The 15,419-nt window shown below is 47.6% G+C and overlaps 1 protein-coding gene across 1 annotated transcript in view; it reads left to right on the top strand.

Moving 5' to 3' along the window:
• The window catches only part of MLH1 (mutL homolog 1), a 101,462-nt gene that overhangs the window by 24,643 nt on the left and 61,400 nt on the right, over nucleotides 1–15,419 (top strand). Inside the window, exon 8 of the mRNA XM_069730316.1 lies at nucleotides 12,763–12,851. Coding sequence (XP_069586417.1) covers nucleotides 12,763–12,851 — 89 coding nt within the window. The remainder of the gene's footprint in view (nucleotides 1–12,762; nucleotides 12,852–15,419) is intronic.

A 15,419-nucleotide genomic window follows, 5' to 3' on the forward strand; every position in this document is an offset into this window, starting at 1 on the left:
CGGTTTGCGGTTTCCGTAGGGTTTACATGTTACTGTAAACGCTATGGAAACTGCTGCGGACCCGCAGCATCAAAATCGCGGCGGTTCCGCGGTAAAAACCGCAAAGTGTGAATATAGCCTCAGAGATTAGATTGTGTTGAAAACTGGTTTCAGTCAGAGTAGTGACAGTTGAGAAAGGGGCGGAGCCAGGGAGAGTGCCTTTCTGAGGTAATTTTGAGTTAGTGGGAGGAGCTAAAGCTGTGTGAGGAGAATTGTTCTAGAAGGAGTTGTGAGAGAAAGCTGAAGAGAGCAACAGTGTCGAATTGAGAGCGAGGCAGCCTGGAAGAATTAGTGGCTAGTCTGTGGGTTACCTCCCGTGGCGTCCGGGACTTACGGTCCGAACAGGAATTGCGGAGGCAACCTGAATTTTCACCCAAGATGGGGAAAGTGGATGGGGAGCACTCAGTATCAGCTAGCTGGATGGTTCAGGAAGCTGCGGGCCTGGGAGCCATGGTGCAGGAAGAAAAGCTGAGGGAGCAGACCAGGGAAAACGCAGGAGATGGATTACTCATGTATTGGGAAAATGGATGGACTGTAACTGTTATGAAGATGCACGAGTTAAGTAAAGTTTTATTGAAAATGAATCGGGACTTTGATAACATTTGTATATGTCTGCGACAAATTGGAGCCTGTATGCTGTGAAGGATTTTGACTCATGGGTGGGTGAACTACTTGACACACACAGCACACCACAAAATGGACATGATATTTCTGTAGCGGAGCGTCAGGGTGTGATGAGGAAGCAGCAGCAGTCCCTCGGTACGGCTACCACCCTGGCCCCGATTACACATAGTAGAGTGCGACGAATCAATAGACAACCCTGGCACAATAACATTACTAAAAAGCTTCGGCAAGTATCCAGAATTGCAGAGCGGCATTGGAATTAAACGCATTCGCAAGATGACTTCACCACATTCAAACAAGCAACACTCGCATTCAAATCAGCACTCACCTCTGCTAAACAGGCTGACTTTACATCCTTCATATCTTCCTTATCCCACAACTCCAAACAGTTATTCAACACCTTTAACTCCCTCCTCCGCCCACCACTGCCCCCTCCGATATCCCTAATCTCCGAGGACTTTGCTACGAACTTCAAAAATAAGATAGACAAAACAAGGAAAGTCTTTGTTGTCCGACCACCACGACACCTTTGTATACTTGACGAAATCTCTGAAGGAGAGCTTGCTAATTTTCTCTCCAAATCACACCTCACCACTAGTGCACTTGACCCCATCCCACCTCCTCCCCAACCTCCCCACTACATTTATCCCATCCCTAACCCATCTCTTGAATCTATCACAAACTTCTGGTACCTTCCCCTCTGCTTTCAAACATTCCACAATCACACCTATCCTCAAAAAGCCTTCCCTTGACCTGAACGCTATGTGCAGCTATCGCCCGTGTTCTTTGCTCCCATTTGCTTCCAAACTCCTTGAGCAGCACGTCCACGCTGAACTTTCCGCTCACCTTGCATCTAACTCTCTCTTCTACAATCTGTCTTTCGTCCCCACCATTTCACTAAGACTGCCCTGACCAAACTTATGAACGACTTACTTACAGCCGAAGCTAACAGACAATTCTCTATACTCCTCCTTCTTGACCTGTCCTTTGCCTTTGACACATTTGACCACTGCCTCCTATTACAGATCCTCTCTTCCTTTGGTGTCAAAGACCTTGCCCTATCCTGGATCTCCTCATACCTTACCAACCGTACATTTAGCATTTCCTACTCCCACACTACCTACTTATCTCACCCTCTCTCTGTTGGTGTCCCTCAAGGCTCTGTCCTAGGACCCTGTCATGATCCCAATGGCAGGGGATCACAAAAGGACAAGCACACAAAAAACAGAACAAGCTCTAGGGTGATGGAAACTGAGCTGACCGCGATCCTGAACCTAATTCACAACACTAGCAGTAGCCGGGGAACGTGCCTACGATGATTCTAGACGTCTCGCGCCAGCCGAAGGACTAGCTTCCCCTATTAGAAGAAACAAAGACCTCTCTTGCCTCCAGAAAAACACCCCACAGAAATAGCAGCCCCCCACATGTAATGACGGTGAAATGAGAGGAAAGCACATACGTAGTAATGAAAACAGATTCAGCAAAATGAGGCCCGCTAAAACTAGATAGCAGAGGATACAAAAGTGAACTGTGCGGTCAGCGAAAAAACCCTACAAAAAACCATCCTAAAATTACCTGAACTCATGTGCCAACTCATGGAACATGAGGAGTAATATCAGCCCACTAGAGCAACCAGCAACAAGGAATCACATAACTGCAAGCTGGACTAAAACAAAAATAAAGCAAAACGTGGAACAGGAAAATCAAAAACTTAGCTTGTCCTGATGATTACAGAAGCGGAAAGCAGAGGTAGCAAGACACACTGATTACATTGATCGCCGGCGAGGAAATGACAAGAAAGCCAGGTTAAATAGGAAACTCCCATATCCTGATAGAACAGGTGGACACCAGAGACCGCAGAGAACACAAGTCACCCAGTACCATCTGTAACCACCAGAGGGAGCCCAAAAACAGAATCCACAACAGTACCCCCCCCTTGAGGAGGGGTCACCGAACCCTCACGAGAACCACCAGGGCGACCAGGATGAGCCCTATGAAATGCACGGACCAAATCAGCAGCATGAACATCAGAGGCAACCACCCAAGAATTATCCTCCTGACCATAATCCTTCCACTTGACCAAATACTGAAGTTTCCGTCTGGAAACACGAGAATCCAAGATCTTCTCCACAACATACTCCAATTCTCCCTCCACCAGCACCGGAGCAGGAGGCTCAAGCGAAGGAACAACAGGTACCTCATACTTCCGCAACAACGACCGATGGAACACATTATGAATAGCAAACGATGCCGGGAGATCCAAACGAAACGACACAGGGTTAAGAATTTCCAAGATCCTATAGGGACCGATAAACCGATGCTTGAACTTAGGAGAAGAGACCTTCATAGGAACAAAACGAGAAGACAACCACACCAAGTCCCCAACACGAAGTCGAGGACCCACGCGGCGACGGCGATTAGCAAACTGCTGAGCCCTCTCCTGGGACAACTTCAAATTGTCCACCACATGACTCCAAATCTGATGCAACCTATCCACCACCATGTCCACTCCAGGACAATCAGAAGGCTCCACCTGACCAGAGGAAAAACGAGGATGAAACCCCGAATTACAAAAGAAAGGAGAAACCAAGGTAGCAGAACTAGCCCGATTATTAAGGGCAAATTCGGCAAGCGGCAAAAAGGTAACCCAGTCATCTTGATCAGCAGAAACAAAACACCTTAAATAAGTTTCCAAGGTCTGATTAGTTCGTTCCGTCTGGCCATTCGTCTGAGGATGGAATGCAGACGAAAAGGACAAATCAATGCCCATCTTAGCACAGAACGTCCGCCAAAATCTAGACACAAACTGGGATCCCCTGTCAGAAACAATGTTCTCCGGAATCCCATGCAAACGAACCACGTTCTGAAAAAACAGAGGGACCAACTCAGAGGAGGAAGGTAACTTAGGCAAGGGAACCAGATGAACCATCTTAGAAAAGCGGTCACACACAACCCAGATGACGGACATTTTTTGAGAGACAGGGAGATCCGAAATAAAGTCCATGGAAATGTGCGTCCAAGGCCTCTTCGGGATAGGCAAAGGTGACAACAATCCACTGGCCCGAGAACAGCAAGGCTTAGCCCGAGCGCAAACTTCACAAGACTGCACAAAAGAACGCACATCCCTCGACAAGGAAGGCCACCAAAAAGACCTGGCCACCAAGTCTCTAGTACCAAATATTCCAGGATGACCTGCCAACGCAGAAGAATGGACCTCGGAGATGACTCTACTGGTCCAATTATCCGGAACAAACAGTCTTTCAGGCGGACAACGATCAGGTTTATCCGCCTGAAACTCCCTCAAAGCACGTCGCAAGTCTGGGAAGACAGCCGACAAAATCACCCCATCCCTAAGGATACCAGTGGGCTCAGAATTTCCAGGGGAATCAGGCACAAAACTCCTAGAAAGAGCATCCGCCTTCACATTCTTTGAACCTGGCAGATATGAAACCACAAAATCGAAACGGGAGAAAAACAGTGACCAACGAGCCTGTCTAGGATTCAGACGCTTGGCAGACTCAAGGTAAATCAGATTTTTGTGATCAGTCAAGACCACCACACGATGTCTAGCACCCTCAAGCCAATGACGCCACTCCTCAAATGCCCACTTCATGGCCAAAAGCTCCCGATTACCAACATCATAACTCCGCTCAGTGGGCGAAAACTTTCTAGAAAAGAACGCACATGGCTTCATCACCGAGCAATCGGAGCTTCTCTGTGACAAAACCGCCCCCGCTCCAATCTCAGAAGCATCAACCTCAACCTGAAAAGGAAGCGAAACATCTGGCTGACGCAACACAGGAGCAGAAGAAAACCGACGCTTAAGTTCCTGAAAGGCCTCCACAGCCGCAGGAGACCAATCAGCAACATCAGCACCCTTCTTAGTCAGATCCGTCAAAGGCTTAACAACACTAGAAAAATTAGTTATGAAACGACGATAAAAATTAGCAAAGCCCAAGAACTTCTGTAGACTCTTAAGAGATGTAGGCTGCGTCCAGTCACAAATAGCTTGAACCTTGATGGGATCCATCTCAATAGTAGAAGGGGAAAAAATATACCCCAAAAAAGAAATCTTCTGGACTCCAAAGAGACACTTTGAACCTTTTACAAACAAAGAATTGGCCCGCAGGACCTGAAACATCTTCCTGACCTGCTGAACATGGGACTCCCAGTCATCAGAAAAAACCAAAACATCATCCAAATACACAATCATAAATTTATCCAGATATTCACGGAAAATATCGTGCATAAAGGACTGGAAGACAGAAGGAGCATTAGAAAGTCCAAAAGGCATCACCAAATACTCAAAATGGCCCTCAGGCGTATTAAATGCGGTTTTCCACTCATCACCCTGCTTAATCCGCACAAGACTATACGCACCCCGAAGATCAATCTTAGTGAACCATTTAGCCCCCTTAATGCGAGCGAACAAATCAGTCAACAATGGCAAAGGATACTGATATTTGACCGTAATCTTATTCAAAAGACGGTAATCTATACAAGGCCTCAAGGAACCATCTTTTTTGGCCACGAAAAAAAAACCTGCTCCCAAAGGAGATGAAGATGGACGGATATGTCCCTTTTCCAAGGACTCCTTAACATAATCCCGCATAGCAGTATGCTCTGGCACTGACAGATTGAACAAACGACCTTTAGGAAATTTACTGCCAGGAATCAAATCTATAGCACAATCGCAATCCCTGTGAGGAGGAAGCGAATTGAGCTTAGGCTCCTCAAAAACATCCTGATAATCAGACAAAAATACAGGAACCTCAGAAGGAGTAGATGAAGCGATAGAAATCGGAGGTGCATCATAATGAACCCCCTGACATCCCCAGCTTAACACAGACATCGTTTTCCAGTCCAAGACTGGGTTATGAGTTTGTAACCATGGCAGACCAAGCACTAAGACATCATGTAAATTATACAGTACCAGGAAGCGAATCACCTCCTGATGAACGGGAGTCATACGCATGGTCACGTGTGTCCAGTACTGAGGTTTATTCATAGCCAAAGGTGTAGAGTCAATTCCTTTCAAAGGAATAGGGACTTCCAGAGGCTCCAGACTAAACCCACAGCGGTTGGCAAATGACCAATCCATAAGACTCAGGGCAGCGCCTGAATCCACATAGGCATCGACGGAAATGGCTGATAATGAACAAATCAGAGTCACAGACAGAATGAACTTAGACTGTAAAGTACTAATGGCAACAGACTTATCAACCTTTTTTGTGCGTTTAGAGCATGCTGATATAACATGAGCTGAATCACCACAATAAAAACACAACCCATTTTTCCGCCTATAGTTTTGCCGTTCACTTCTGGACTGAATTCTATCACATTGCATTGTCTCAGGTGCCTGTTCAGAAGACACCGCCAAATGGTGCACAGGTTTGCGCTCCCGTAAACGCCGATCAATCTGAATAGCCATAGTCATAGACTCATTCAGACCTGTAGGCGCTGGGAACCCCACCATAACATCTTTAATGGCCTCAGAAAGGCCATCTCTGAATTTTGCAGCCAGAGCGCACTCATTCCACTGAGTAAGCACCGACCATTTCCGAAATTTCTGACAATATATTTCTGCTTCATCTTGCCCCTGAGAGAGAGCAAATAAAGCTTTTTCAGCCTGAATCTCTAGGTTAGGTTCCTCATAGAGCAAACCCAATGCCAGAAAAAACGCATCCACATTGAGCAACGCAGGATCCCCTGGTGCCAATGCAAATGCCCAATTCTGAGGGTCACCCCGCAGGAAAGATATTACAATTTTGACTTGCTGAGCAGGGTCTCCAGAGGAGCGAGATTTCAAAGAAAGAAACAACTTGCAATTGTTCCTAAAATTCAGAAAACTAGATCTATCTCCAGAAAAAAACTCTGGGATAGGAATTCTAGGTTCAGACATAGGAGCATGTACAACAAAATCTTGTATATTTTGAACCTTAGCAGCAAGATTATTCAGGCTGGAAGCCAAACTCTGGACGTCCATGATAAACAGCTGAGGTCAGAGCCATTCAAGGATTAAGAGGAGGTAAGACGCAGCCAGGCTGCAATTAAGGCTAGGCAGCAAACTCTGAGGGAAGGGGGGAAAAAAAAAACTTCCTCAGACTACTTTTCCTCCTACTTCAGCCAATACGATTACCACTTTTCGGGCCGGCGATACTGTCATGATCCCAATGGCAGGGGATCACAAAAGGACAAGCACACAAAAAACAGAACAAGCTCTAGGGTGATGGAAACTGAGCTGACCGCGATCCTGAACCTAATTCACAACACTAGCAGTAGCCGGCGAACGTGCCTACGATGATTCTAGACGTCTCGCGCCAGCCGAAGGACTAGCTTCCCCTATTAGAAGAAACAAAGACCTCTCTTGCCTCCAGAGAAACACCCCACAGAAATAGCAGCCCCCCACATGTAATGACGGTGAAATGAGAGGAAAGCACATACGTAGTAATGAAAACAGATTCAGCAAAATGAGGCCCGCTAAAACTAGATAGCAGAGGATACAAAAGTGAACTGCGCGGTCAGCGAAAAAACCCTACAAAAAACCATCCTGAAATTACCTGAACTCATGTGCCAACTCATGGAACATGAGGAGTAATATCAGCCCACTAGAGCAACCAGCAACAAGGAATCACATAACTGCAAGCTGGACTAAAACAAAAATAAAGCAAAACGTGGAACAGGAAAATAAAAAACTTAGCTTGTCCTGATGATTACAGAAGCGGAAAGCAGAGGTAACAAGACACACTGATTACATTGATCGCCGGCGAGGAAATGACAAGAAAGCCAGGTTAAATAGGAAACTCCCATATCCTGATAGAACAGGTGGACACCAGAGACCGCAGAGAACACAAGTCACCCAGTACCATCTGTAACCACCAGAGGGAGCCCAAAAACAGAATCCACAACAGGACCCCTTCTCTTCTCCATATATACCCTTGGCCTGGGACAACTCATAAAGTCCTATGGCTTCCAATACCATCTATATGCTGATGACACTCTGATCTACCTATCTGGCCCAAATGTTACATCTCTGCTGTCCAGAATCCCAGAGTGTCTATCAGCTATATCCTCCTTGTTCTCTTTTCCTCAAGCTCAATGTGGACAAAACTGAACTAATTATCTTTACTCCATCTCGCATATCTTCCCTACCTGATCTATCAATCACAATAAATGAAATCACACTTTCCCCTGTCCCAGAAATCCGCTCCCTCGGAGTAACCCTTCATTCTGCCCTGTCCTTCAAACCGCACATCCAAGCTCTCACCACCTCCTGTCGCCTCCAGCTCAAAAATATTTCCAGAATCCGTCCTTTCCTCAACCCTCACTCTACCAAAATGCTTGTGCGTGCCCTAATCATCTCCCGCCTCGACTACTGCAAAATCCTCCTCTGTGGCCTACCTTCTAACACTCTCGCATCCCTCCAGTCCGTCTTTAACTCTGCTGCCCCACTAATTAATCTCTCTCCTCGTTACACTCCTGCTTCTCCTCCTTGCAGATCCCTTCACTGGCTCCCAATTTCCCATCATCTCCAGTTTAAAGAGAACCTGTCACCCCCAAAATCACGGGTGAGGTAAACCCACCGGCATCAGGGGCTTATCTTCAGCATTCTGGAATGCTGTAGATAAGCCCCCGATGTATCCTAAAAGATGAGAAAAAGACGTTAGATTATACTCACCCAAGGGCGGTCCTGCTGTTGGTCTGGGTCCGGCTCCTCCTATCTTCATCAGATGACGTCCTCTTCTGGTCTTCACGCTGCAGCTCCGGCGCAAGCGTACTTTGTCTGCCCTGTTGAGGGCAGAGCAAAGTACTGCAGTGCGCAGGTGCCGGGCCTCTCTGACCTTTCCCGGCGCCTGCGCACTGCAGTACTTTGCTCTGCCCTCAACAGGGCAGACAAAGTACGCCTGTGCTGGAGCCGCAGCGTGAAGACAAGAAGAGGTCATCATCTGATGAAGATGGGAGGCGCCGGACCAACAGCGGGACCGCCACTGAGTGAGTATAATCGAACGTCTTTTTCTCATCTTTTAGGATACATCGGGGGCTTATCTACAGCATTCCAGAATGCTGTAGATAAGCCCCTGATGCCGGTGGGCTTACCTCACCCGCGATTTTGGGGGTGACACGTTCCCATTAAAGGGAACCTGTCACCCCCAAAATCCGAGGGTGAGGTAAGCCCACCAGCATCAGGGGCTTATCTATAGCATTCTGGAATTCTGTAGATAAGCCCCCGATGTATCCTAAAAGATGAGAAAAAGAGGTTATATTATATTCTTTTTCTGGGCCATCGATTCTCTTCGTCAAGACGGGGTCATTAGTCCGGTCCCAGAAAAAGAAAGGTTCGAGAGGTTCTACTCGAACCTCTTTGTGGTCCCGAAGAAGGATGCAACAGTGAGGCCCATCCTGGACCTAAAACTCTCAAACAAATTTGTCATGGTCCGGCACTTCAGGATGGAGTCACTCCATTCTGTCATTTCCTCAGTGCAGAAGGGGGAGTTCCTAGCATCCATTGACATCCGGGATGCTTACCTTCATATCCCGATCTTTTCCCCCTCACCAGAAGTTCCTGCGCTTCGTTGTCTGCGAGGGACATTTCCAGTTCACAGCTTTGTCCTCCGCACCGCCCCCTGAGTGGTCACGAAGGTCATGGCGGCCGTAATGTCCATTTTACACTCTCAGGGCATGGTTGTGTTGCCTTACCTAGACAACCTTCTAATCAAGGGACCGTCTTTCCAAGCCTGTGCAGAGTGCGTGCGAATCACTATGGATATTCTTTCTCGACTGGGCTGGATGATAAACTTAAGCAAATCTTCCCTGTTCCAGCTCAGCAGATAACCTTTTTAGGCATGACCCTGGACACTTCCCGAGGGTTGGTGATTCTCCCTCGAGACAAGGTCTTAGCCCTTCAACAGGGAGCCCGGGCACTTTGTCATCCTTATCCTCACTCCATCCTATTTGTCATGGGGGACCTGGGCAAGATGGTGGCAGCGATGGAAGCTGTTCACTTCGCCCAGCTACACCTCCTTCCTCTGCAGCCTTAGACAAGAACCCATTCTCCCTCGACGACAGACTGTGCCGTTTGTCCCTGCGTGTCCAGCATGTGCTCAGATGGTGGACGTTGCTGTCCTCTCTCATCCAGAGAAAATCCTTTCTCCCAGTTCATTGGCTGGTGGTCACTACCGACGCCAGCCTCCTTGGCTGGGGAGCTGACTTCCGTCACCACACTGCCCAGAGGTGTTTGTGACCTTGGGAATCGCTCCTTCCGATCAACGTCCTGGAGATTCAGGATTCAGACATTTGGTTGTCCCTGCGGCAGTTCCATTATCTCATGGTGGGTCGCCCCTTCCAAGTTCAATCGGACAATGCCACGGCTGTGGCATATATCATTCATCAAGGGGGCACCCGCGGCAATGCGCTAGGTGGAACACATACTCCGCTGGGCCGAGAGAAACCACTCGGTCATCTCGGCAGTTCATAACCCGTGTGTGGGGAAAACTGGGCGTCAGACTTCCTCAGCCATCAAGATCTCAACTCAGGAGAGTGGTCACTTCATCCGGAGGTCTTCCAACAGATTTGTCATCACTGGGGGATTCCGGATGTGGATCTCATGGCCTGAAGATTAAACGCCATGGTGCCAGAGTTCCTAGCTCGGTCCCAGGATCCAGAAGCCATCGGGGTAGATGCACTGGTTCTTTTGTGGCGTCAGTTTCGTCTTCCGTACGTACGTTTTAACCGCACTCCTGTTTCTCCCGAGGGTCATCAGGAAGATCAAGGTGGGGGGGTCCCAATGATCCTGGTTGCTCCGGACTGGCCACGCCAGGCGTGGTACGCAGAGTTGGTGCAACTCGCCATCAACGTCCCCTGGCGACTACCGTATCATCTGGACTTAATGTCCCAGGGCCCTATTTGCCACAAGAACTCAGGGGCCCTGTGTTTAACAACATGTTGTACCTGTATTCAATGGTTTTGATTTCCTACTGCTTTGTCACTGAACTGGTTTGGCTGGAGCCAGTGGTAGGTGTAACAACTCTGCTGGCATCATGGCATGGCCTCTCATTTCTCACGCTATCTTACCCACTGCTCCAGGTCATGATGTGGTTTCTGTTTCTTGCCAGCTCCATATTCTGTGCCTCTGCCCTCTGCATGCTTCCTGGCTGTGTGCATAGGGGGGCGGCGCCTGAACTTTCTGGTTCTTATAGGAATCAGGTGCACCTGTCTGGTCTGTTCCTGACCAATTACCAAGAGGCCTCCAGTATTTAGTGCAGCTCCACCCAGTGGACTGGGCCTATGCAATTTGTTAGCTCAGTTTGTGTTTAGCTTATGAGTTTGCCAGGCCTTGCTCTGTCCCTCTAGAGGCTTTTCTCAGTGTTCTTGCCTTGATCTTGTTGTCCGCCCTCCAGGAGGCAGAATATCCTGGTCCCTGTGTCTTTGTTCTTGTGCCTTGTCTTGTTCTATTGCCTTGTCTGAACTTTGTCCTACCTCTGTCTCCTTGTCTGTGGCTTCTCTCCCTGCTGTGTCTTTCCTTGTGTCCTCCCTGTTTGCTTGTGCTCCGCACTCTTGCGGCTCTTGTGGCTTTGCCCGTGCTCCGCTCTCTTGCAGCTTTGCCTCTGCTCCGCACGTCTGCGGTTCTGCTCCGTTCTACTCTGCTCCTGCAGATATCTCTTGCTGCAGCTCCTCTCCGCACATTCCTTGTGGTTCCGCTCTGCTTAGCTTCTGCTGCTGCAGTAATCTTGCTGCAGCTCCTCTCCGCATTCCTTGCGGTTCAGCTCTGCTTAGCTTTTGTTGCTGCGCTATCTCTTGCTGCTCTACCGCTCCTATCCGCAGCCTTGCGGTTCTCTTTCTGTGTGAACAGGTCCCAACCTGTTCCTTCATTCTCCTTCTGGCTTGTTTTCTTACCTGCACCTCCTGTGTGAACAGGTCTCTACCTGTTCCTTCATACTACATATCCGTACCTGCACCTCCTGTGTGAACAGGTCCCTATCTGTTCCTTCATACACCACACCAACTAGCCCTGTGTCTCTGCCGTGCCTGCCAGCCCTGTGTCTCTGCCGTGCCTGCCAGCCCTGTGTCTCTGCCGTGCCTGCCAGCCCTGTGTCTCTGCCGTGCCTGCCAGCCCTGTGTCTCTGCCGTGCCTGCCAGCCAGCCTACTTGTCTGAGTTTCATCCGTGCTCATCTGCTCGTCCTGCCTGATGCCCACACCAGTCCTGGTGTTACTGTTTCCCAAGTGGGATCAGCAGCCACAGCCAGACACCACCCTGGAGTAGCACCTGGCAGCTGCCTGCCGCACAAGCCTGACCTCACCATCAGAGGCTCCAGCGAAAACCCAAGCAGCTGTCAGTCACACCCCTTCCAGGGTAGTCTGGTTTGTGGCACAGTGGGGCCACAAACCCCCCGAGCTCACGCCCACCAGTCAGGGCGTGAGCGTGACAGTAGGTGTAAACTACAGAGGAGCAGGAGTTAATTTTTTTTTATAGTCACTTAGTGTCAGCCTCCTAGTGGCAGCAGTATACACCCATGGTCCTGTGTCCCCCAATGAGTGGTTCGGAGAAAAAGATTTTACGGTGAGTTCACAAAAATCCTTGTTTTTATAAAATTTGAGTCTGCCACCTTTTTCCCCTTTTTTTAAAAAAAAAATACAGAAAAAAATATTGCTGCATCCCAAAAAGTACAATGTATGAAACTATAACATTAACCTGTACAGTAAAAAAAAAAATAATAATGAAAACTCTGGAATTGAAGCTATTCAGTCTCCATGCTGCCGATTTTCCCCTGGTAAGCTGAATTCAGACTGTAAGACGGACGACCCCCATTTGACACATTAATTTTTTTTTTCCTATTTTCCTTCTGAAAATTTGGGGGGTGTCTTATGGTCCATTGTGTCTTATAGTCCAGAAAATGTTATTTTTCCCACTGTAGATAAAACACTTTTTCAGGAGATATTGTACATTGTGCACTCAATAGTTAGGGGTGCCATTACTGTTGACCAAATTTGTATGTAATGAAATAGTATTATTAAATATCTGCTATTAAAAAATGCTGAAAATATTTGAATAATTATTTGAAAAACTACAGATAATGTAGAAATAAACTATATCCCTTCAGCAAGGTGAGACCACGGCTGATGTGAGAACATTATCAAATGCGACAACGATTGACAATATCAGGACTGTATTTGGAAATGCTGTAAGCAGGTACTGAGTTTTTTTTTTTCTTTTTTATATTATTTAAAGTGCAGATATACATTCCATTATGCTGTGAGAATCTCATGCACTTCATTGTGGCATTAGCTGCAACTGGTGGGGGAAATGCTTAGGGTCACCTAAAAAGTTCTCAATTTCTTTGTTCCATTCAGTATTCAAGCCCCAAGTAAGGGGGAGTATGGTGTTCCACTTAAATGTAGGGATAGGATTCTTGAAACCTCCTTTTAGTTATTGTGGGAGTACCACTAAGCACCAAGGCTGGAAAATTTACAACAAGGCCTTTTGCAGAAAAAACATTCTTATTTAATTACCGTATATACTCGAGTATAAGCCGAGATTTTCAGCCCATTTTTGGGGGGCTGAAAGCCCCCCTCTCGGCTTATACTAGAGTCATACCCGGGGATCGGCGGGGGCTGTCTAGTTATACTTACCTACTCCCGATGCGGTCCCTGCAGTCCCTGCTTCATGCAGCGCAGCAAATTCTTCCTGTGCTGAGCGGTCACATGGCACCTCTCATTACAGTCATGAATATGCGACTCCACCTCCCATAGAGGTGGAGCCGCATATTCATGACTGTAATGATCGGTAACTGACCGCTCAATACAGGAAGAAGATGCAGCTGTGGAAGAAGCAGGGACCGCGCCAAGAGCAGGTAAGTATACGGGGAGGGGAGCGCTGCGCGATATTTACCTGCTCCTCGTTCCGGTGTGGCTCCGTCTCCAGCGTCCTCTGGCTGTGACGCTCAGTTTAGTGTGGTGACGTAGTCAGTGCACGCCCTCAGCATGCTGAGCGTCAGTGCTGGAGATGGAGCCGCACGAGGAGCAGGTAAATATTGAAAGCGCCGGCGTCCTGAGCGAAGAGAGGTGAGTATGTGATTTTTTTTTTTTTATTGCAGCAGCATTATATATGGCACAGCTTTATATGGAGCATCTATGGGGCCATAATGAACGGTGCAGAGCATTATATACGGGGCACAACTTTATATGGAGCATCTATGGGGCCATAAAGAACGGTGCAGAGCATTATATGTGGGGCACAGCTTTATATGGAGCATCTATGGGGCCATAATGAACGGTGCAGAGCATTATATATGGAGCATCTATGGGGCCATAATGAACGTTGCAGAGCATTATATATGGGGCATAGCTTTATATGGAGCATCTATGGGGCCATAATGAACGGTGCAGAGCATTATATATGGGGCATAGCTTTATATGTAGCATCTATGGGGCCATAATGAACGGTGCAGAGCATTATATATGGGGCACAGCTTTATATGGAGCATCTATGGGGCCATAATAAACAGTGCAGAGCATTATATTTGGGGCACAGCTTTATATGGAGCATCTATGGGGCCATATTGAACGGTGCAGAGCATTATATGTGGCATAGCTTTATATGGAGCATCTATGGGGCAATAATGAACAGTATGGAGCATTATATGTGGCACAGCTTTATATGGAGCATCTTATGGGGCAATAATGAACGGTATGGAGCATCTATTTTTATTTTTGAAATTCACCGGTAGCTGCTGCATTTTCTACCCTAGGCTTACACTCGAGTCAATAAGTTTTCCCAGTTTTTTGTGGCAAAATTAGGGGGGTCAGCTTATACTCGGGTCGGCTTATACTTGAGTATATACGGTATATACTTGGGTCAGGACATGACTGCACCAGTGTCAACTCAATTACAATGGTAAAACATTTGGAAGAAAATAAAGATTTTTGATATTGTAAAATCTATTTTTCATATTCTTCATTGGGGGGGTTTGGGGTTTCTATTTTTTTTCTTTTTTGTTCTTTAAAAGTGGGTGGTTCTTATAGTCTGAAAAATGTGGTATATGTTTTCTTGTTTGACAGAAATTTTAACCCTTTAATGACCACCAATACATTTTTTTTACTATCCTGAGATATAAGAGAATAGCATCCCCCAATGGGTGAAAATGCAGCCACTGTACTTTATAGCTGACACCCTGTTATTTCAGCCACAATCAGTGTTTGCACTGACCGTGGCCGTTTAACCCCTTAGTTAGATGCTGTGGTTAAAAGTGACAGTGACATCTTGATGGTTGAGTGCTGGTGCTCTCTCTTTATCACGACCTGCACTCTCAGATCACATTTACCGTATATACTCGAGTATAAGCCGAGATTTTCAGCCCAAATTTTAGGGCTGAAAGTGCCCCCCTCGGCTTATACTCGAGTCACGGTAGCGGTGGGGTCGGCAGGTGAGGGGGTGAGGGCGCTGAGGTATACTTACCTAGTCCCAGCGATCCTCGCGCTGTCCCTGCCGTCCCACGGGCTTCGGCGCTGCAGCTTCTTCCTCTCTTCAGCGGTCACGTGGGACCGCTCATTACAGAAATGAATAAGCGGCTCCACCTCCCATAGGGGCGGAGCCGCTTATTCATTTCTCTAATCAGCGGTGCCGGTGACCGCTGATAGAGAAAGAAGCTGCAGCGCCGAAGACAGGAGGGGACAGCGCGAGGATCGCCAGGACTAGGTGAGTATGTTATATTCACCTGTCCTCGTTCCAGCCGCCGGGCACCGATCCATCTTCCCGGCC

Source organism: Ranitomeya imitator, chromosome 6, assembly GCF_032444005.1.
Source record: "Ranitomeya imitator isolate aRanImi1 chromosome 6, aRanImi1.pri, whole genome shotgun sequence".
In the NCBI taxonomy this organism is placed as follows: Eukaryota; Metazoa; Chordata; class Amphibia; order Anura; family Dendrobatidae; genus Ranitomeya; species Ranitomeya imitator.